Consider the following 21507-nt stretch of genomic DNA (forward strand, 5'->3'; position numbering starts at 1 on the left):
GTCACGTGGTAATCAGGGAGAACAAATGCTCAAAGCAGAGGGAAGCTGCAAATAATAGATCCTGGAAAGCGTTTAAAGTTTGAGGGACAAGAAGCCAGTGTGACCAAGCTTAGTTGACAGAGATGGAAAGTCGAGAGATGAGCAGGTAGAGATAGGAGGGAAGATTGTCAAAGGCTCTTCCCAGCCCTCGTCAAGAGGCTGAATCTTATTTGGAGGTTCCACAGCAAGCCACTGGAGGACTTCAGAGCAGGGAGGAACAAGACATCATTTAGGCTTTGCTTTTCTTTAGCTGCACTTGAAGTCCATGGGCACAAACGGGTTACCTGCTCAGGCACTAATGGAATGGAAGCAAGTATCATCACCACGTGTCAGTGTCAACTCCACAGCGCCTTGTGAAACCTACTTTACTGTTTGGTACAGAGAAAAAGTGAGGAGCAAGAGTGAACGTGGAAAATCCGGATAGAGGTTTGAACAGTGATCGGATCCAGTACCAGTACAGATGGAGGGAAATGACTGGATTCTGGACGATGTTGAAGGTAGCACCATCAGTAACTGAAAATTATTTAGATTGGGGGAGAAGGAGGCGAGGAACGGAGAGATGTACACAATGACTTCCAGGTTCTTGTCGTAAGCAAGTGGGGAAATGGTCGTGCTGTTTGCCGAGATGGAGAGGATTCATTTGGAGAGAACATTAAAGATTTGGTTTGGGACAAAGTTGAGATGCTGGACAAGGAGGCAGTTTGGATAGTGAGCTTGGGGCACAGTGGGCAGTGCTTGGGGCAGGAGGATGTCAGATTTCGGATACTGGTGCACACCCCAGAATCAAAAGCTCCTTAGTTTTATTGCTTTCTCAACATTTCTTCTAGGACAGTGGGGCTTCAGTGGGAGGGTTTTCAAGTTCCATGCAAGAGACCTAGAATTGATTCCCAGTCAATCACGTGCCTGGGCAGCTACCACCCATCCATGAATGGAAGCTTGTGTGATGCTAAATTGCTGAGCAAGTTGCAGCAGAATTTTTAGACTAAGATGAAGGAGGAAGAAATGCTTGGTGATTTTCTTCCTGCAGATCAACCCCAAACGCTATCATGCACAGTGGTCTAGTCCTCTTGTTCTATAAGTTGGGGAGCCAAATCATCAACAAAAGACAACCTATGTCTCTTGGTTGGTGTTGGACAATTGTTGGCTCATTTTCAGAAGCAACACTTTCCTAGCAGTGACTTTCAAAGACATTGTTTGGGGTGCTGAATGGCAGGTATCCTGTAGCATGGGAGGAAGCTTACTAGCATTCCTCCTCAGTGGAGAATTATAGTCCTGACTCAAATTAACCCTCAAATCTGATCATTATGCCTTGCAAAACTCTCTGGTTCCACAAGGATCCTTCCTTACACAGCTGATAACCAAGCTGATCGGAAGGTCTTGCTTGCTTCTCTTTTATTCGCTCAACATGCTGAGAAGTGTCAAAGAAGTTCAGGGACAGACAGGTGGTCTTTTTTGGAGTACAGATTAATGGTGTCCTTAAGCATTGTCAAGGTGAGCTCATGAGGCTGTGCCTTACTATACATGCATATAAAGAAATGAGTGCCTGACAATGTGATAGCTGTTCTGTTTCTATGGGAACCGTTACTTGAGAAGTAGCTTAGTCACAGTAGCTTAGGCAACTCATTGAGTAGGCCATTCAGTAAGGGGATACAGGATCTGGGTGATATAATGCAAAATTAGGGCATGTTACAGCAATATGTACCAAAAAAAAGTTTGAGACTGTCCCACCTCCCATGTAATCTTAGCTGTGGGAAGAAGGAATGTTGGACATTATAAGGAAGTGAGTGTTTTATAACAAAGGCTCTAAGAACAAAAAGGGTCCAAGGTACAGTGCAAACTTGGATGGGAAGGAGAAAAGAAACAGTACTTCAGTGGAAAAATGAAGTCTATGGTCTTCCTGTAAACTAAGATAATGATATCTGACCAGCTGTTTATCTTTCATACATTTTTAAAATAGTTACTTTCAAACTAAATCCAAAATTTTGAATTTCACTGACAAAAACTAGCTATAATTGCTTTCAACAGATGCCCTCTTTTAAAAAGGTCCTATAACTCAGCCATTAACATCAAAGTGCATGCCCCCAACTTATATTCAACTGAGTATTTTGCTGATGTTCCAAGCATGATTTCCCTTTTGTGAGTGGCTTTCCCCAAGGTATCTAGACCCTTGCAGCTTGACTCTGTCGATCCTTGCATTTTACTCTTAGCACCAGGGTCTCCTAGAGAAGTGGGTTGCAATGGCTCTTAGAAGTTGTCTACCACACACGTCACTTCACACTAAATCAGAGAGTACATAGACAACAAAAAGCTGAGTATGTTTAACTGTTATGATAACCTAATTATTAAGTTAGACCCTAAGCACCATATCATTTAATTAAGCCTAAAAACCCTAACTTGCTATTATTGAACTCATTTTAGAGATAAGAAAACTGAGACTTGGAAAGGGTATAAAGAGCCTATGAAAAGCACTTAGCTCCATGTCTGGCATTAAAAAAAATATTATACGTGAATATATTTAAAACTATTTGCCAAAAAAAAAAAAAAGAATTGAATTTGCGTGGTTGGAAACGAATAACAAGGTCCTAGTGGCTTGTTATTAGAGGAGCCGGACTAGCCTTTCCTAGGAGAAAGATTAAGTTCTACTCTTATAAAAATCTACAATCTTGGGACTCCTAGAGAGGGTCACTGTGAATCAGAACTGACTGATGGCAGAGGGTGATATGTGATATATCTGATAGGAAGATATCCAGACTTGGACTCAGATCTGAATTCAACTTCAGGCTTCAATTGGTCAGGTTCTTTGGCCTTGCGCAAATTATTTATTCATGTTCGTCCTCAGTTTCCTCATCTAGTAAATCAGTTTTTTCATGTATAAAATTATACTGTGGAAGCGCTAACCAAGTCCTCGTGGCTTTAAAATGAATGCACAAATCTTGTCTTTAATCTGTCCACGAAATACTATGGTAATACATGTTAGTAATTTAAGGAGCCCATAAAGTGTCTTTTATTAGCAGCTCTCCAATCATAAGGCCTCTGGTGCACTGGTGATGTAGCCTAAGAACCCCGCATCTCGCCTATTGATCTAATAGCTGCGGCTTGACCATGGGTTTAGTCATGCACTAGGCTTCTTCTAAGTTTGGAAGCTCTGCTGAAACCTGTTCACTTTGGGTGACCCTGTTGGTATTTGAAATATCAGTGACAAAGCTTCTATCATCACAGCAACACACAAGCCCCCGCAGTATAAGAATGCAGCCTGACTATCAATCAGTGCCCTTGGAGAGAGCCTGCAAGAGATTAGACAATGCATTATTATTTGGGGAGATCAGTTGCACAAGAAGACCTCTTTAAAGTATTGAAAAACAAGGATTTGACTTTGAGGCCTAAGGTGCCCTGACCCACACCATGGTATTTTCAGTTGCCTCATGTGCATGTGAAAGTTAGACGTTGAATAAGGAAGACCGAGGAGGAATCGATGCCTTTGAACTATGGTGCTGGGGAAGAAGATTGAAAAGTACTGTAGACTGCCAAAAGAACAAACAAGCCTCTTGGAAAAAGTACAACCAGAATGCTTCTTAGAAACAAGGATGGCAAGACTTCCTCTCGGGTACTTTGGACATATTATCAGGAGAGACCCAACTCCTACAGAAAGGCATCCTGCGTGGTAAAGAAGGGAGAAGGAGGCAGCCTCTCCGTGAGATGGATTTCCACAAGGACTGCAGCACTGGGCTCAAACATGGAAACAACTGGGAGGATGGCACAGGAGCAGGTGGTGGTGTTTCTTTGTTGTTGTTGTGTTCCGTTGTACGTTGGGTCCTTGTGAGCCAGAACCAACAGAGACACAGGACGACAGCAAGACTTTTTAGAGACCTAGTTTGTCATCAGGAGTTGAGGTCAACTAGTGGTTGTCATACTATAATCGCTGAGTAGATTGAGGGGAAAAACACATATCTAGATCCATCCATCTGAACAGGTAGCCCCTAAAAATGGCTATTTCTATTCTTTTTAGACGGCAGTAATAGCCTGGAGAGTCTTTTGAGAGGATGATTGTCTTCAATGGTGGTTGGGGAAGATGCTAACCTTCAGCATAGCACCAAAGCACTAAGACAAGCAATGTCTTTATTGGATTGTAGAGGATCTGATTACTTGACCAAAATGAGCTCTCTTTTGGAAACTCTAGACCAGGGGTCAGCAAACTTTTGCTCTATGGAGTCATAGTATTTTAAGCTTTGTGGGTCATATATCTCTCTGTTGTGTCATGCAAAAGCAACCATGAAAAGTGAGTAAATGAATAAACATGACTATGTTTTCATAAAACTTTAGAGTTTACCAAATTTGAATTTCATATAATGTTCACCTATCACAAAGTATTATTTGATTTTTAAAAATCTAGGCCAGGGCTCTAGACCAGAGGTTGACCATCTTAGGAGCAGCAAGCTCTGGGGCTGCTTTTGTAGGACTTTCAAGAGGAAGACTCTGCGTCACGGGCTCGGGGTGGGTGGTCCACGAAACTGAGCTGTACATTGGCTGTGCTTTTACAGAAAAAGATGTTGGTGTCCAAATTGTGTTCATTATTTTTACTCTGAATTTTTAGTGCATTATTTTTGTTCCTGTGTTCAGAGCACCAAGACCAGTAAACAGCCACCACACCGTGACAGACTTGACTTTAAGCTCAATGCAGCCATTGTGTCTGTGCGCACCTAAGGCTCTGCTGAATCACAGGCCAGCCGTGAACTTGTGAGGGCAATGAAGCTGCTAAAATAAGTAGGTCCACATTGCGTATTGGCTCATACGCCATAGACCACGTTCTTATTTTGTAGTCTAAAATGAGATATCCAGGTTGCTGGGTGTGAGGAAGAGGTAAGGTTTGAGGATGTAGATAACAGTTGTTGCCACCTTCACCGTGTACTTGGCAATGTTTCTCTGAACATTGCTCTCCCTGTGCTAGCCCACTTGAAGAAAAACAGAAGCATGAGTGAAAGGCATTAGGGGTTCAGATTCAGAGGTGGAAAATACCACTGCCATTCTGATGTCATTGCCCAGAGTGCATCACATGGCCACAGTGCAAAGGAGGCTGGGAAATGTTAGCCAGTTATAGGCCCAAGAAGAGAGCATAAATTTGTGCAGTCATAGGTACAGTTCTCAATCTCGTGAGGAGTGAAAGCCAAAGCAGTTTCAAAACCCATGTGACAGTGCATTGAAAAGTGTTGTGCACTATCAGTTGCAGTCATAGCCACCCTATCTGACCAAGCAGAATTGTCCCATGGGGTTTCCTGGGCTATTACCTTCATGGGGCAGATACCAAGACCCTGTCTCCTGTGGGGCTGCTGGCTGGTGGGTTTGAATTAGTGACCTTTGATTAGCAGCTGAAAGCATTTAAACATTGCCCCATCAGGGTGGTCGATTCAACCCCTGAGGGTATTTTCCTGGGTTTATTTTTCTTTTTGCATATTAATGTAACATTAGATCAAAAGCATGAATTCATTTATGGTCCCAAATATAACCTTGGGCTACTGTAGATAGCATGAGATCTAAACTCACGACCAAACAAAAATGTATACTTTTTTTTGAACATCAAAAAAAAAAGCACTCTGTCACCTTTTCTTTGCCTTTATCCTTAGAGTAACTCTTTCCTTTAACTGCCAGCTCCCCTTCCTCCGAACTGGCAGTGCCATTTTACTGAAGAGTAGGGTTTTAGCCCCATTAGTGTATTAGACCTATTCTCGGGACTAAGTGCAGAAGGGAATGCAGAGAACAACTTGGAAGTAACAGTGCTTCCCATCTCTCCACTGGTCTGCCCCCACCCTCTCTGGACCTCATTTGTTTGGTGCCCTTGCCCTTCCCTCTGAGTCTCATTTGGTCTAAATTTTCCCATCGATGAAATGGTAGGAATCCCCGAGCTGTTGTTGAGAGGACAATGTAAAGCACCTAGAACTATGGTTCTCAAACTGTGGGTCGTGTCCCCTTTGGGGTCAAACGACCCTTTCTTTCACAGTGGTTGCCCGATTCATAACAGTAGCAAAATATCAGTGATCAAGTAGCAACGAAAATAATTTTATGCTTGGGGGGTCACCACAACATGAGGTACTGTATTAAAGGGTGGCAGCATTCGGAAGGTTGAGAACCACTGACCTAGAGGAAGACTCGCAGACCCTCCTTAAAGAAGTGCTGTTATTTCCAACTTTGGTGGTTCGAGGGCTAGAACTCCCATACCAATTCTCTGACACACAAAGTCAGAGACATGCTAACTTCGAAATACAAGGAAGCTGGATATCTATAAAGTCTTATTTCGTGCGTCAGATTTGCACCAGATGAGGAGTAGAAAGGGTGTCCGTCATAGGAAGCCATGGTCTACCTTGGTTCAGCAGCTTACCCTGCTCCCTGCCAGCTCATATTGGGCATCCCATCGGTTTCTTCTGCTTACCCCCTGGGAAAGCTGTGTCTCTGAAGAATTAAAAAGCATTCACCCAAAGAAACACCCCTGTTCACTGATGAGGCTAGGAATCAAATCCCATCTTGTGACTAGGCTTTGGACCGCAAAGGTGGGCCGCAGGGGACAGTGAGAGCCGGGATTTTGTGCCGTGGGCACTGGGATGCCATGAACAGCCTGAGCACAGTGGAGTGACATGGCGGAAGTGTGCAATGTGGAAGATTAATCTGATAGCAAAGGAGATGATCACCGGACCCCTGGTAGGAAATAATAAAGGCCTAAGAGCATGGCTGTAATGCTAGAAAGGAATGGGAGATAGGAGAGTGGTAACAAATGAAATCTTGAGAGGTCTTTTGCTTGGATCTAAGTGGTCGGCCTTTTCCTTGGCCAAGGCCAATGTGGCCGGTTCCACCCTGGTCCTTCCTCCCTCTTTGTGCCATTTCTTGGCATTTGTCACCCTGTTTGGAACTTGCTGGGGTTTCACCATAATCAAAATTAATCTTTGGAATGGCAAAACTCCTTTTCTTGTTCTCTCCTTTGGTATTATGTTCACCAGGTTGAAAAGGAAGTCTCTTAAGTATGGAGAACATTAAGCAGTGGAGGATCACATATCTAATCAGTAAAAATGACCCATTCGCCCCAATCCTAGGCTTGGAGTTTTATTATTTCCCTGTTTTTGTCTTGTTTATTTGGGGAGGTTTAAAAAAAATCAGGCAATAGTTGAACTGTGGTTTACATTTATATCTATCTTACCCACTCTCAGAATAATCCAGGATATTTCTTAATTGGCATCAAAGCTGTCTCAGATTCCCCAAACCTGGCATTTCATGCAAGCAAGTCAGTGACAGAATCTTAGAAACGTGCGGAGGGTTCCCAGTCCATTGAAGATCCTCGATCACTTTCAACAGTTGCAAAGATGAGAATGAAGAGGGGGTTTCACAAGTTGTACATCTCCTTTCCCGCGGCACTTTGCTCATGTGCTTGAAAAGAAATCACGTTTTAGCCCCTTTTGTCTCCCTTCTTTTTCTCAGGTACAGGAGTTAATTTGTGAAGTTTATCCTTAATCCCGCCCCCCACCCCCCTTGTGAGCAGCCACAAGGGGCCTTGAAAACAGGCCACTCAGAGTGCCCTGTCCTGTTTTTCAGCTTCTTTTTCCCCCAAACAAAAGCTTCCTGAATAGGGAGAATTTTGTTCATGGCACTCAGTCCCTGTGTGCGGCTGTAATACTAGGATTCTAAATAAGGAATTGTTTAAGAAGTCCAACTGGTATTTTTTTCTCTTTCATTGAACGGATCCCGCCCAGAGATTTGTACTTGATTTGAACATTCTTTACAAGATTTTCATATTGAGCTACAAATCCTAATAAAGGTGCTCACCTTGTTCGCCTGACACCTGAATGAGCCACTACAGCTCTTAGTAATTACATGTCAGTGGAGGCTTAACTGCTTGAGTAGGATCAGGGCAAGTAGAATTTAAGAACTGGATCTTGTATTCCACAAATAGAAAATGTCGGGACTGGACTCTAGCAAATCCCCACACTGTCGGAAAGAGTTGAACGATCTCCTGTCAGATCTTTCTAGCCAAAGCTAGATTCTTTCTCAAAAACTTTTAAATACAAATATATTTCACTTTGTGATTTCATGCAGAATAACAGTCGCTGTAGATGTTGTACAGATCATGGTCTGAGCGGATGTAATGGGATGGATGGTCCCGGAAGAATGAGCAAGAAGGAGATGTATGGTGTGAGGGAGCTTCAAAAAGATCATGGAAAAGTTCCATTCTCTTTTCATTCCACTTTTCCAAGAACGCTTTGAAGCCCCCTCACATATTGAAAATGCTTTTGTACATTGAACATGTGATTCACAGTGGCCCTGTGCACAGTGGGGTGGGACAATCACCGTGCATAGAGTTGTCATTGGTTGATTTTCAGAAGCAGATTCGGTGTCTTCTGCAGTGTGGCTTAGCCTGGAGGCTCTGCTGAAACTTGCTCAAGATATTGCAACACACCAGGATCCACTGGCAGATGGGTGGGAGGGAGCTACACAGGAAGTGCATTGGCCTGAAATGAAACTCAGGTCTCTGACATGGAATGCAAGAACTCCGCCACTGGCCTACTGATGCCCATGTTGAGCCTCAGAAAGAAGCTACAAAGAAAAGAAAGAAATTTGACATCGCCCCCTAAGATAAACCGCCCACCTCATAGTTATTATGTAGATCCCAACTACTAATCCAAAATGGTGTAGCTATCCAAAATGGACACAATGACTTAAATATGAAGACATGTATTAAAGGATTTCAACTTTCAGGAGTTAAATGTTTATTATTATAAGCACGTATTAACTGTATTTTGCTGTTAAATGTTGAGTGTTTTGGGTTATAAACATTAGATAATAAAAGAAGAAGAAATGCAAGCCTAGGAATCTAGGGACTGGAACTACATTGAAAGTGGGAACAATTATTCTTTTAATGCTTTACTGATATACCTAAGTAATAAAATAAAGGGAACTGGCTTCCTCATTAACAGTTCAGTGCTATTTTTAACTGCTTTTATAGTAAAGCTGAAAAGACTATAAGTCATTCTTTTTTGAGCTACCCAAGTTCTAATGGAATACTTGGCAATTGTGACCTTGTTAAATCAAAACTAAAAATCTTGGTTTGTATGTCTTAAAACAGATGGTGTAAAATATGAAAATAAAAATAAGTTATAAATTGTCAAGGGTTCAAGAAGGTCGAAGGGTAGGAGAGGCAGGAAAAAAAAGAGGAGCTGATACTAAGGGTTCAAGTAGAAAGAAAATGATTTGGAAATGATGATGGCAACATATGTACACATGTGCTTGATACAATTGATATCTGGATTTTTATAAGAGCCCTAAGAGTCCCCAATAAATGATTTATTAATTTTTTTAAAAGCTTGGTTATATAAAAGGTAAAGGTGTTTTCATGGTCACAGGAATAGGTTTAGCTTGAAAGTTTCTAGGAAAAAAGGTATTTTGTTTTTTTTGTTTTTTTTAATCAATTTATTGGGCCTCATACAATTGTATACAAAAACTTTCTAAAAACCCCAAAGAGATAGGTAGAGTTTCCTTGAAAGCCCAAGTATCCTGGACAGTCTGAGCCAAAAGTAGCATTTTTGAGAGAGTAAATGAAAATGGGTTAGGAAAGTCATACTGGAAGCAGCCTTAATCATGGTAGATGTTCATCTTTGTCACACACACACACCCCCACACACATACACCTGGTTAAGTAACCAGTTATAGTTAGAAAGAGGGGAGTTACAGTATTCTCTTGGCTTTTTCTAAATATTTTGTTCAGCGAATAACTGTCTTTTCCTAGCAGACTGAACTATAGGACTTATAAGAGATGAGTGAGCTTCTTTTTAAATAATAAATATTTCATGAGAATAATACGCTTAAATGACGGTGGGCAGATAGGGGGCTTCCGGATTGGGCAACAGCAGACATGTAATCGTAATAAATTGAGAGCGAGCTGGAAACCAGTGGGAACCATGCAGGCAGGTCTGTTGGGAACTGGAGGTGTTCTCTAACCCCTGTGTCACCAGGTGATCCATACAGGCTGCTGGAGTCCACGCTAAGGGGCACAAGCCCGAACCTGATTTAGTGTGGGCCTGGTTAGCTCTGCTACGCAGATGTTGTCAGCTGGCCACTGATGCACTGGCTCCAGCGCAATGGCACCCCATGGATACCAGAGTGCAGGGCCAAGTGCAGGGCCCCCTTCCCAAGCAGCCCACATCCACTCTTGCAACCACTATGTATTCTGAGTAGTTTTCAACCCCGTGGGCTAATCTCACAGCACCGTGTCAGCTAATACTCTCTTGTGATCCATAGGATTCTTGTGGGATGGTTTTTGAAAGTAGAATGTCAAGCCTTTCTAACTATTTTGTCTTAATCTAGAAATTCGTCTGGAAGCAGGGTGACTAGGGGTGACCCTGCTTGTATCTGAAATCTGGGCATAGCTTCTAGCTCATGGAAATGTGCAAACCGCCACCGGATGCAAAACCGACAGGTGGTGGTCGTGGCCCACAGAGGGAGTGAACCATAAGCCTTGGCATCTCAGGGAGAGGGATGATCTCTTGTGGAGAGTTCTCGGTGGTACCCAGAGGACACGATAAGGCTGTGACTTACTTAGTTGGAGAAAAATATATGACTTAGTTGGAGAAAAAAAAAATCCATTAATAGGATTTGCTCGACATAAGAGCTAATCATATAGTAAATCTCTACTCTTTTTCATTGAGTAGGAACAATGATAACGTATTTTACTGTATTTTCTATTTTTTGGGTCTCAGGTTTTCTAACTTTTATTAAGGAAGCAACTTTCAGGACATATAGAATATATTTTAAAACCTAATATAAAACTACTTCGTTTGAAAAAATAAAAATTCAAATGTCAGTTTCTAATGTTATCCATTTCACTTAGACTATTATGTGACTATTATAAGAATAAATTGCTCTTTAATCAGATAAATAACAGTTACTAATGAATATGTCTAATACTGTATTATTTAGATAGCATGGTTTTGGTACTCAAATGCGGCCCATTCAGGGGTAAGTAGGAGATTTCTTGGTTTTGACTTCATCAATGGAAACCTATTATTATTATTTTTTAATTTTAACAGTTTCATTGATACATCCCATACAATTCCATGATTTAAACATATTCAAAAGAGTTGTGCAATCATCAACATAATCCATTTTAGAACACTTTCTTCTTTTTGTACTCATTATTGTATTAGCTCCCCATTCCCCCTGCCATAACCTTATGAAATTGTCTATATGTTTACCTATTCTGGGTTGCAAATAAAGAAAAACATATACATGTTTTTTGAAAAAAACAGAAGCAATAACAAATATAACAATGAAAAACTCCAATAGAAAACAAAATAATGAGATCAAATTTAAAATGAGTCAAAAGGGAGAACAAATGAGAAGGTGCTAAATTTGAACCTAGCAACATCTGTATGAACCCACTTTCCAATGTCCCAAAGCACTCTGTCTGATAGAAAGGCTATCTGCCTCCCTGCTCAGTGGTCAGGAGGGATTCACCGAAGGCTTAATCCATGTGGGGACTCTGCAGATGGATTTGGGCTTTCACTGTTATCTGTAGCCTTCTGCACACTGGGTGCTCAGAATGTCAGCTCTAATATAATTTCCTTCTGGCTCTGCCTCCTGTATGATGTACAGTCCCAAGGGATCTTACAGGCTTGCAAACAGCCATCCTAGGTACAATTGGTCTCCACTTACCCGGAACAGCAGAGGAAGAGGAGGAGGAAATGGAGCGTGTGTCTAAATGATTTCATGGACAATTGGTTCTTTTGCCATGAGACCAGAAGAGCTAGATAGTGCCTGGCTACCATTCCTGAACATTTGGGTCAAACACTCTGTAGAAGAATCCTGATCCAAAGAGGGGAAATATGAAACAGAATTCCAAAGTCTCAGGAGCTTTAGCCATGGAGGTTGGATGAAGCCGTGAAACTCTTCCTGAGATAACCTTTAAAACTTAAACCAAATACATCCTTAGAACTCTTCTTAGAACAGAAACGCAGTTTAACTTGTACCGAGCATTATGTAATTTTTAGATCATTTTATGAAGGGCTCTTACAATGCTTGTTATAATCCAACATCAATTGTACCCGACCTATTAGTACATATATTGCCATCATTCTTTTCTAGACATTTACTTTCCATTGAGGCCTTGGGATCAGCTCCTCTTTTTCCCTCTCCTCCACACCCTCATGGCCCCTTGATAGATTATAGATTGTTAATATTATTATAGATTGTTATTATGTCACACTGACCACTGTCTCCTCTAGTGTCTGTTGCTCTTCCCCCTGGATGGGGGTGTGTGGTTATGTGCCATTCATTGTATCAGTACCCCTACCCCTCCTCCCCTGCCCCCTACCCTTTTGATATCTCTCTTGCCATTCCTGTTCCTGGGTTCCATGTGCCGTGAGTTTTATCTCTTGCCTATACCTATGTGCATGTTCCCATCCAGTCCAGAGTGGGAAGCAGCACTGGGGTCATGATAGTGGGGGGTGAGGGAGCACATTATGTTTTTTAAGAACTATCTTTAAGGGATCTTGCTTTAAAGGTGCTTTGGTGGCACAGTGAGTTAAGTGTTGGCCTGCTAACTGCAAAGTTGGTGGTTCAAACCCACCAGCCGCCATGAAAGAGAAAGATGAGACTATCTGCTCCTCTAAAGTTTCACAGCCTCAGAAACCCTAAGGATCCACGTGACTTTGTCCTGGCGGGTCTCCATGGGTCAGAATAGATTCAGTGGGAGTCGGTTTATATGGCATCAAATTGACAGCAGCAACTCTAAAGATTACATAAGAACTTTAGGGGGCAGTGAATTTTTTTAAATCATTTTATTGGGGGCTCGTACAATTCTTAGCACAATCCATACATATATACATCCATTGTGTCAAGCACATTTGTACATTTGCTGCTATCATCATTCTCAAAACATTTCCTACTTGAGCCCTTGATGTCAGCTCTTCATTTCCCCCCTCCCTCCCCACTCCCCCATCCCTCATGAACCCTTGATAATTTATAAATTACTATTTTGTCAAATCTAATGCTGTCTGACGTCTCCCTTCACCCACTTTTCTGTTGTCCATCCCCCAGGGAGGAGGTCACATGTAGATTCTTGTAATCGGTTCCTCCTTTCTACCCTACCTTCTCTCCATCCTCCATGTATCGCCACTCTCACCACTGGTCCTGAAGGGTTCATCTGTCCTGCAGTCCCTGTGTTTCCAATTCCTATCTGTACAGTGTACATCCTCTGGTCTAGCCAGATTTGTAAGGTAGAATTGGGATCATGATAGTGGTGGGGAGGAAGCATTCAAGAACTAGAGGAAAATTGTATGTTTCATCGTTGCTACCCTGCATCCTTACTGGCTCGTCTCCTCCACACCACCACTTCAGTAAGGGGGTGTCCAGTTGCCTACAGATGAGGCTTTGGGTCTCCACTCTGCACTCACCCTCATTTACAATGATATGATTTTTTGTTCTTTGATGCCTGATACCTGATCCCTTTGACACCTCATGGTCACACAGGCTGGTGTGTTTCTTCCATGTGGGCTTTGTTGCTTCTGAGCTAGAGGGCCGCTTTTTTATCTTCAAGCCTTTAAAGGGGACAGTGAATTTATGTTAATTGGTGAGGACAACTCAGAAAAGGAGGGTAAAAGTGATTTACAATTCAGAGTCTCAGCCCCATCACTAAACAGAACATGCAGAAACTGTTGAATTGATGTATGCTTTGCTGCGTATATTCTCAATAACAAAATGAATTATATATTTTTTTAAAGTATTGTAAGAACATCTATCGCAACCTCCCCATGGTCATAAAGTTGATTCCAACTCATAGTAACCTTACAGGACAAAGTGTAACTGCTTCCTAGCGTTTCTGATATTGTAAATATTCGTGGGCGCAGAGAGCCTCGTCTTCTTCTCTTGGAGTGGCTGATGGGTTTGAACTACCAATCTGTGCAGTTAGCAGTCCAATGCTTATTCCACAGTGCCACCAGGGATCCCTATCTTGTGAAGCAGCTCTAGAATATAAAATCTGAATTTTTTGTGAGAACTCCCATTGCTAGAATATGGAAGCAAATGGGTGAATGCAGATATCAACCTGCTCTTCTGCTATTAGATAAAACACAGAAGGTTAGGTGGCTTAGCAGCCTGCCAGAGTTTTTATCACACATAGATGACAATACTTCTGGCATTCAATTTTCCTGTATCTTCTTACATCAAAGAGTAGATAGCTCATTATTGTTTTTATCCGCCATGGGGTTGGACCCTGAACCATGTGTGGTAACCCCATGTGGAATGCAGCCAAGTGATACCAGGACCTGGCATCCCTTGTGATCCCTACGACGTTCATTGGCTTATTTTTGGAAATTAGATGGTCAAGGCTTTCTTTGTAGTCCTTCTTATACTGGAAACCCCACTGAAATCTGTCCTGTAACACAGCAGCACACGAGAGTCCACTGAATGATGATGGGTAGTGGCTGTAAAATATTCGTATATTGGCTGAGAATTGGACCCAGGTCTCCTGCCTGGAAGGCAAGAATTCTATTACTGAGTCACTGCTGTGCACCACAGCCAGTCTCTAAAGGGCAACCTTTCAAACTATAGCTACCAACACATGAATAGTTTATGAAGTAGAAAATATCAGTATACAGAAGCTTCCCATGTACAGTACTTGTGTGTGTTTTTGGAAAGTAATGGTATAAAATAGATACACTTTTAACTTTGAGACGTTGTTTCAAAATGTTAGGATCACAGTACCGCTAGAGTAGGCTCCCTGTCTATTCTAAAATTGTCTCATTGCAGGTAACTGTTGAACCGTTAACATAGCAAATCTTTCCAAAGAATACCAGGGAGTGGCAAGTATAAAAACTACTAAGCAATGACAGCTCATAACAAAAAGAATTGCATTTAAAGGTAAATTAGGCTGACATCTGTGTTGTATTTGACCACAAGACTGCACAAGCTTTTAAAATTTATTAGTATTGCAACAAGCAAGTCATTACTATAATTTATGAAGGAAAGCCGAAGTATGCTATACATTAAGAGACAATAGAGTAATTCTTTTGATGGCCATATAAATAAGCAATGGTTATCAAGAAGAAATAATACTTTTTCCAAAGTAACAATACCATGGCACATAAATTCCAGAATTGTCAATTAAATAAATGTGGTGAGCCTCTTCACCCTTGCCATATAAAAAGATTCATTGACATCCTTATGAGACAAGTCGGTGTGTTTTTATTGGCCTGAACTAGAGGGAGTAAACACCTTAGTCAGATGTTTTGTTTTAAAAACAGCTGTTTGAACTTCCCTTCCTAGTTAACTCTGCTCTAGGGGTTTGGGGTTTTGGGGTGTGTGTGTATTTTTTTCGGGGGGGAGGGATTGGGAGGACTTGAGTATTTGCCTTTTCCCAGCATGCTTTCTGATACATAAAATCATGCAGTGCACAATTTCTCATAAAGCCAAGCTTAAAGGAATTTCTCTTCACTCCTTTGTAAAGTTATTGTGTGCCTACTGAGAAGATAAAAACTTCATTTTTATATGGTTAAAGAACCCTGATGGCACACTAGTTAAAGCCCTCCACTGCTAACCAAAAGGTTAGTGGTTCAAAACCTTCCAAGCACTGCACAGAGGCAAGGTCTGACAGCACCCACACAGTCTGCTTCCGTAAAGAGTCCAGCCTCGGAAGCCTGATGGGGCAGTTCTGCTTTGTCTAGAGCAGCGGTTCTGAACTTTCCTCAGGCCGTGACCCCTTCATACAGTTCCTCATGTTGTGGGGACCCCCAACCATAACATTATTTTCATTGCTACTTCATCATTGTCATTTTGCTACTGCTATGAATTGGGCGACCCCTGTGAAAGGGTCGTCCGACCCCCAAAGGGATCACCACCCGCAGGTTGAGAACCGCTGCAGGGGGTCACTCTGGAATGGTTTCCTTTGACTAGCTGCTGTTGTCCATGAGCAAACCCACGTCTAAAGAGGTTAAATAAGGACACTGACGTTGGAGGACAAGGGATGGAGGTCTCGCACTTTGAGGCTGGGCCTCCGCTTCTGTCAGTTCTTGCAACTTTTCAAAGAGCATAGAAGAGGTGGAACTTGAGGTGGGATTCAGGGAAGTGATAGACTTTCGATAAATGGCCGTGTGAGAGTATAGCACACAGAGAAGTCTTCGGAATGAAGGAAGTATGTTCTGAACACAATTCAAGCGTATCCTGGGCTGTATTGGATAGTGAGGGTCTTAGATTCCTCCCCATGCTTCAAGCCCTTGACAGTCATGGTGAACAGTCACCCAATCCACACAATGGCTTGATGACCTTGGGAAGAATCCAGGGAGATGCAAATATGTGCAGCCTCTGTAGCAGTCAGAACCAGTTGCCCTCAAGTTGGTTCGAGCTCCTGGTAACCTCAGGTGTGTCATAATAGAACTGTTCTCTCGGGTTAGAGTGGCTGATTTTTCAAGCAAGCAGATCTTTCATCCAAGACCCTTCAGAGTGGACTGAGCTGCCAAATCTCAGGTGCACAACCAGGTGTGCAAACCCTGAGCACCACCCAGGGTCAATCTTAGTCATTTCTCAAACCCAGGAAGCACATTCATGGGTTAAGGTAATTGGTGGAAAAGAAAAATAATTTCTGTAATGAAAAATCTTCCACAGAGAAAGGGATATAAAATTAACTATTGAAGGTTGTATTGATAGCCTATAATACTAACAACTTTTACACGGTGTTTAAAATGTTCTTTATACCAACTTTTGGTATTACTGCTTTATAATCACAGCAAACCTGGGGAATAAATATAAACTGTACGTGTATTATCATTTAGTCAAGGGAATTGTAAGTAGAGAAACAGCCCTTACATAACAGCCTGTCTGACCAGAAACACAACGGTAGTGCTAACAGTCTTCACAGATTATGTTGTAGTCTGCCTGTCAGAATACACTGCACTCCGCCATTGGATGCTACTGGCTGGTGGATGCCTGGACGGTACCTCAGGAAGGTCAGCATCAGCTCCCTGAGCTGGCATGGTACCCAGTTGTCCAAGTGGACACCACTTCCTACTTTGAGTCTCTTCCCAGTTGGCAGTTTAAATAAATGCAGGGCACAAGAGACCGATGTTATTAGACTACGATGACTCTATTTCCCTTCTGAAACTGATCTCCATTGTATCTCTTTCTGATATTTGTGGTGACTCTCTTCATGGATTGTGGTGTAAGAGAAACACATCAAGAATTTCTTGGCTCACAGAGTTACCCTTGCTCCTAAAATAGACAAATACAGGGCAAGAAATGACAAAATAATAATTTATAAATTATCAAGGGCTCATGAGGGAGTGGGGAGCCGGGAGGGAGGAGAAAAAAAGAGGACCTGATGCCAAGGGCTTAAGTGGAGAGCAAATGTTTTGAGAATGAGGGGGTCAATGAATGTACAAATATGCTTTACACAATTGATGTATGTATGGAGTGTGATAAGAGTTGCATGAGCCCCTAATTAAATGATTAAAAGATAAATAAAATAAAAGATAAAAAAGTAGACAAATACCATTGAATTACTTCTACGTTAGACGGCTAAGTGACATTAGTTTTCGTGATTTGGCTTTTCTGCTTGGGGTCATAGCATATCCTATGAGTTATGTCTTTATTATGGAAGGGACCAGCAGCAGTCGAGGCATTTGACTTTTTCAAGCAATTAGTTGCTAACATTTGCCCACAAACAAAATCAGGATCATCAAAAGAATTCGAGACCTACGTCTTACCCTTTGTCTCTTGCTTTTAGCCCTTTCTGATGTGGACTCCTCCTTCATGGGACACGCACCTTGTCCCATGTAACATGAAACATATATGTGCCTCACTTTAAAATTCTTCTTTTAGGATCCACCCACTTCAGTTTCCCTTGGCCTGAGAATGGAAGAAATGATTTTCAACCTGGCTGACACGCATCTCTTCTTCAATGATTTAGAAGTAAGTCCTAGTTCTCCGTCACATCTGTCACATGCGATTCGTGGGAACGTAGGTGCTGGTTTCAAATAGCAATGGGATGTTATTTTCTATGTATTTAACTGGATACTTGGAATCGTGAGTTCACATCCATGATTATATAGTCATACGGATTGCTTTTACCAAATTTGTTTTGCCTTGCTTTGGCTGTTGGGTTCCAAGATTAGATGCTATGTAAGCATTGATTAGAATTAAAGTATAATGTCAAGAATATTTTTAAATATTTTAAAAGCTTGGTCGATTATCAAAAGCTACAGATTTCTCAGTTACTGGGACACCGTGTTACCTTTGAATGCGTCTGAAATCACGATCCTCACATCTTCTCTGCTGGGTCAGACTCTCGGCATATTAGCTTGACGGGTTTTCTTTTTCGATGGTCTGATCGTCTGTCCCTTTGAGTTGCCAAACTATCCAATGTCAAACTGTGGATGCTGTTATTTGTCCACTGTGATTTGGGGGAAACGTTTGTAAGATGGGTAGCTAAATGTTATGAGTACTGACAAACACGCTGATGTCGGTTAGCAGCATTCCCGAAAAGGAAAGAATATTGTTTCCGCATCTCCATTATGAAAGAAGCATGAGGATAAGTCCCTTCCTCTCCCTTCTTCGTGGAGATAGTTGTTTGTTTAAATCCTGCTGCTGAGCAAGCTTGTGGTCGGGCTGCCAACAGGCATTAATCATCAAGTTGTTGTTTTGCTGGATTTTATAAATGTATGTTATTTCAGACAGGAGAAGAATCGGCAAGATTCAAATAGAACTTTCACTGATCAAAGTTAATTGGCAGCAATTGGCCTTTAAATATTTCCTGATGTTTCCCCTCTTCAACAGCAAGCACAATGCACCTTATTTAATAGATGAACCAAAATCATTCGAAAAATGCCCAGTGTGTGACAGAACTTAAATGCGGTTTGTTCAACATCTGTCCTGTGTTTTGATTTCTTTTCATCTGCAGTGAAACTACTCACAGACGAATTGGCAACTTACAGTGCAATAAAATTATTTAAATGTGCTCCCCCCCCCCACATTCCTCAATGTAGTATTTATTTTTACACATAAGGTAAAATGCAATTTGGGGGGTGGGAGGCATTGTCACGTGTTTACTTTTCTAAAAGAAACCACCGTTTTTTAAGGTAGAAGGCTTTTACGTGACTGGCAAGCGCAGAATTACTTTTCGAAAAGCTTAATAATCATGTTTCTTTTCAAAAGCTGTTTTTGATTTATGGTTATGTTTCACTTTAGAAGAGAGCAGCAGAAAAAATTCCATATTTTACTAGTACGTTCACATTCCTTTGCTAAGTTTCCATTTGTCTCTAATGACACTTGCAAAGCTGATCTTTTGTCCTGGGTGCAGGCTCGGTCTGGATTGCTCTTAATGGGTGTTAATAGCACCCATCAAGAAGAAGTTAGCAATCGTTTATTATTTTTTTTAAACCCTACTACCTGAAAGCCCCGCTTCTTTCTCCAAACTGTTGGTGGTGAAACATGAGGAGAACAGTGAAGCATCAAGCAAAGTAAGAGCCTGGCCAACTACAGCCCCCAAAGTTTCCCAACTCAGAGCTGAAATAATAGAGTTAGATTTTTTCTTTATTTACTCATATTCTCACACTGAATTATATCGAGACACTCTCTGGAATAGTATTCCAGCAAATATGTTCAAAGCCATATATTCAGGCTTCTAGCCTAAAAAAATTTTCCCCATAAACATAAATGAAAAATCAGTAACTACAGCCAACTCAATGTTGAAATATCAGGACTATTTCTTACATAAGGTAAAGTAGATAAGGCATAGATAATGTAACCAAATACATAAAATAAAAGTGAAAACCTTTTAAGCCTAGTGAAAAAAAAATTAAGCCGATAACCTTATGCAAATAGATTTTAAATTAGTTTCCTTGAGAATAATGTAAAGGAATCCACAAAGGTACAAGATTTAATATATGTCTTCAGAAAATATTTGTAAGTATTAAAAAAAATAGTTGGCTCATATACTTACTTTAGTCTGTCTTTCTTTTTTTTAAATTCAAGAAACCTGGGTCTAGTCATGGTAAATATTCATTGCTTTCAAAATAAGTGAAATTATTTCCTGGCAAAATAATTTGTTTTGGCATAATGTGTTCCAGAAAACCAAAATTATCTCATCAGGCAGAAATGTTATGGTAATGCCTGATTTCACCCTCAAATTAGTAATGTGCTCTGGTAGGGGACATAAATATTTTAATGTATTTAAATTATATGTATTTAACTCTGTGAGGTGTATGGTCCTAGCCATTGTAAGAAGATTAACTAGCTGTTAATCACTGTGGCTTGTGATTTTCCAGCTCCTGAACTTTGCCTGTTGACCTGCTTTTTTTCTACCATGTTTGCTTCCTGCTTCCTCCTCCTCTGTGTAATTAGCTTGACTTCCATCTCGGCTCTGTGCACATAGACGTGTGAGGGGCTGCCGGAAAGATGGGCTGTATTACTCATGTTGGTGTGTAACCTGGGTATTACGATCTCATTTAGGGAATTTAGCTGAAAAGGTCATTTTTTCGTAATATTGTCAAGGGATTGACTTTTTATAAAGTGATATAGAGATATCTTAATAAAAACATAGGAAATTTATGAAGTCCAATATTTGTTTTAAAAGCCTTATGCATCATTTCCCTTTGGTGATAAATTGGTGATAACTTTATTGCCAAAAAAATGGCATGTTTCTTAATTCTGCTGTTCCTCCCACAAAAGAATGGTGAGATGAAAACCTGTGTTTTTCCGTGTCCTTAAACTCACGTTAGGAATTTGAGTGGCAGGGAGATGTAATTATGACGGGAAATATTTTGCCCCACCAGAGGAGGGCTGAGACTTTCACTCCATAGCATGCTTCTGACTTTCCTATTTATAAGTTTGACGAACGTCCTGTGTATCATTTTACATACGGGCCTCCTGTGCGATCCAAGGATGCTTATATGGAAGTCATTTTTTATGTATGACAGAATGCAGCCCCACTTCTTACATGTTGCTCTCTGCGTGAGTGAAGAAAAGGGCCTTTCTGTTGGGTTCTTATTGGAAGCTAATCTGAAAATAGAGTCGGGGAAAGCCTTCCACTTCCATAATGTTTCCGTTGAACTGAGTACTGGTCAGTTCTGTTAAAGTTTTCCACAGTTACAGGAAAATTGTTTATTCAAATGGACCTTTTTAAAAGGGGGCATAGAGCTCAGATTGGATTATCTTTTTCCTCAGGTTTTAAAGGATACCATTTTACTGACTCTCTGGTTGTTGTCCTGAACAATGGTATTGACAGTGGCCTTCAAGAGCACCTCCAAGCAGAGATTAGGCTGGGTCACAGTGGGGACCCGCTGGCTTCTGAGACCCAGAAATGAGGAGGGTATTGCACTACCATGTTCACCTTGTTAACCAAGACACTGCATTGGGTATCGCCGCCTCCTGTCTGCTAAGCTAATGCTTGGTTAGGCCAGAGAGACCAAAGTCATTGGTAATGTCAGGGTCTGTGACTTTAATTCTCCT

At 41.3% G+C, this 21507-nt stretch overlaps 1 protein-coding gene across 1 annotated transcript in view; it reads left to right on the top strand.

Moving 5' to 3' along the window:
* The window catches only part of EYA1 (EYA transcriptional coactivator and phosphatase 1), a 170871-nt gene that overhangs the window by 101119 nt on the left and 48245 nt on the right, over positions 1–21507 (top strand). The window contains exon 12 of the mRNA XM_045285819.1: positions 17881–17970. Within this exon, the coding sequence (XP_045141754.1) occupies positions 17881–17970 (90 nt within the window). The remainder of the gene's footprint in view (positions 1–17880; positions 17971–21507) is intronic.

The sequence above is a fragment of the Echinops telfairi genome, unplaced genomic scaffold (assembly GCF_000313985.2).
Source record: "Echinops telfairi isolate 266 unplaced genomic scaffold, ASM31398v2 ScPeMD7_1;HRSCAF=3_0, whole genome shotgun sequence".
NCBI classification, from domain to species: domain Eukaryota; kingdom Metazoa; phylum Chordata; class Mammalia; order Afrosoricida; family Tenrecidae; genus Echinops; species Echinops telfairi.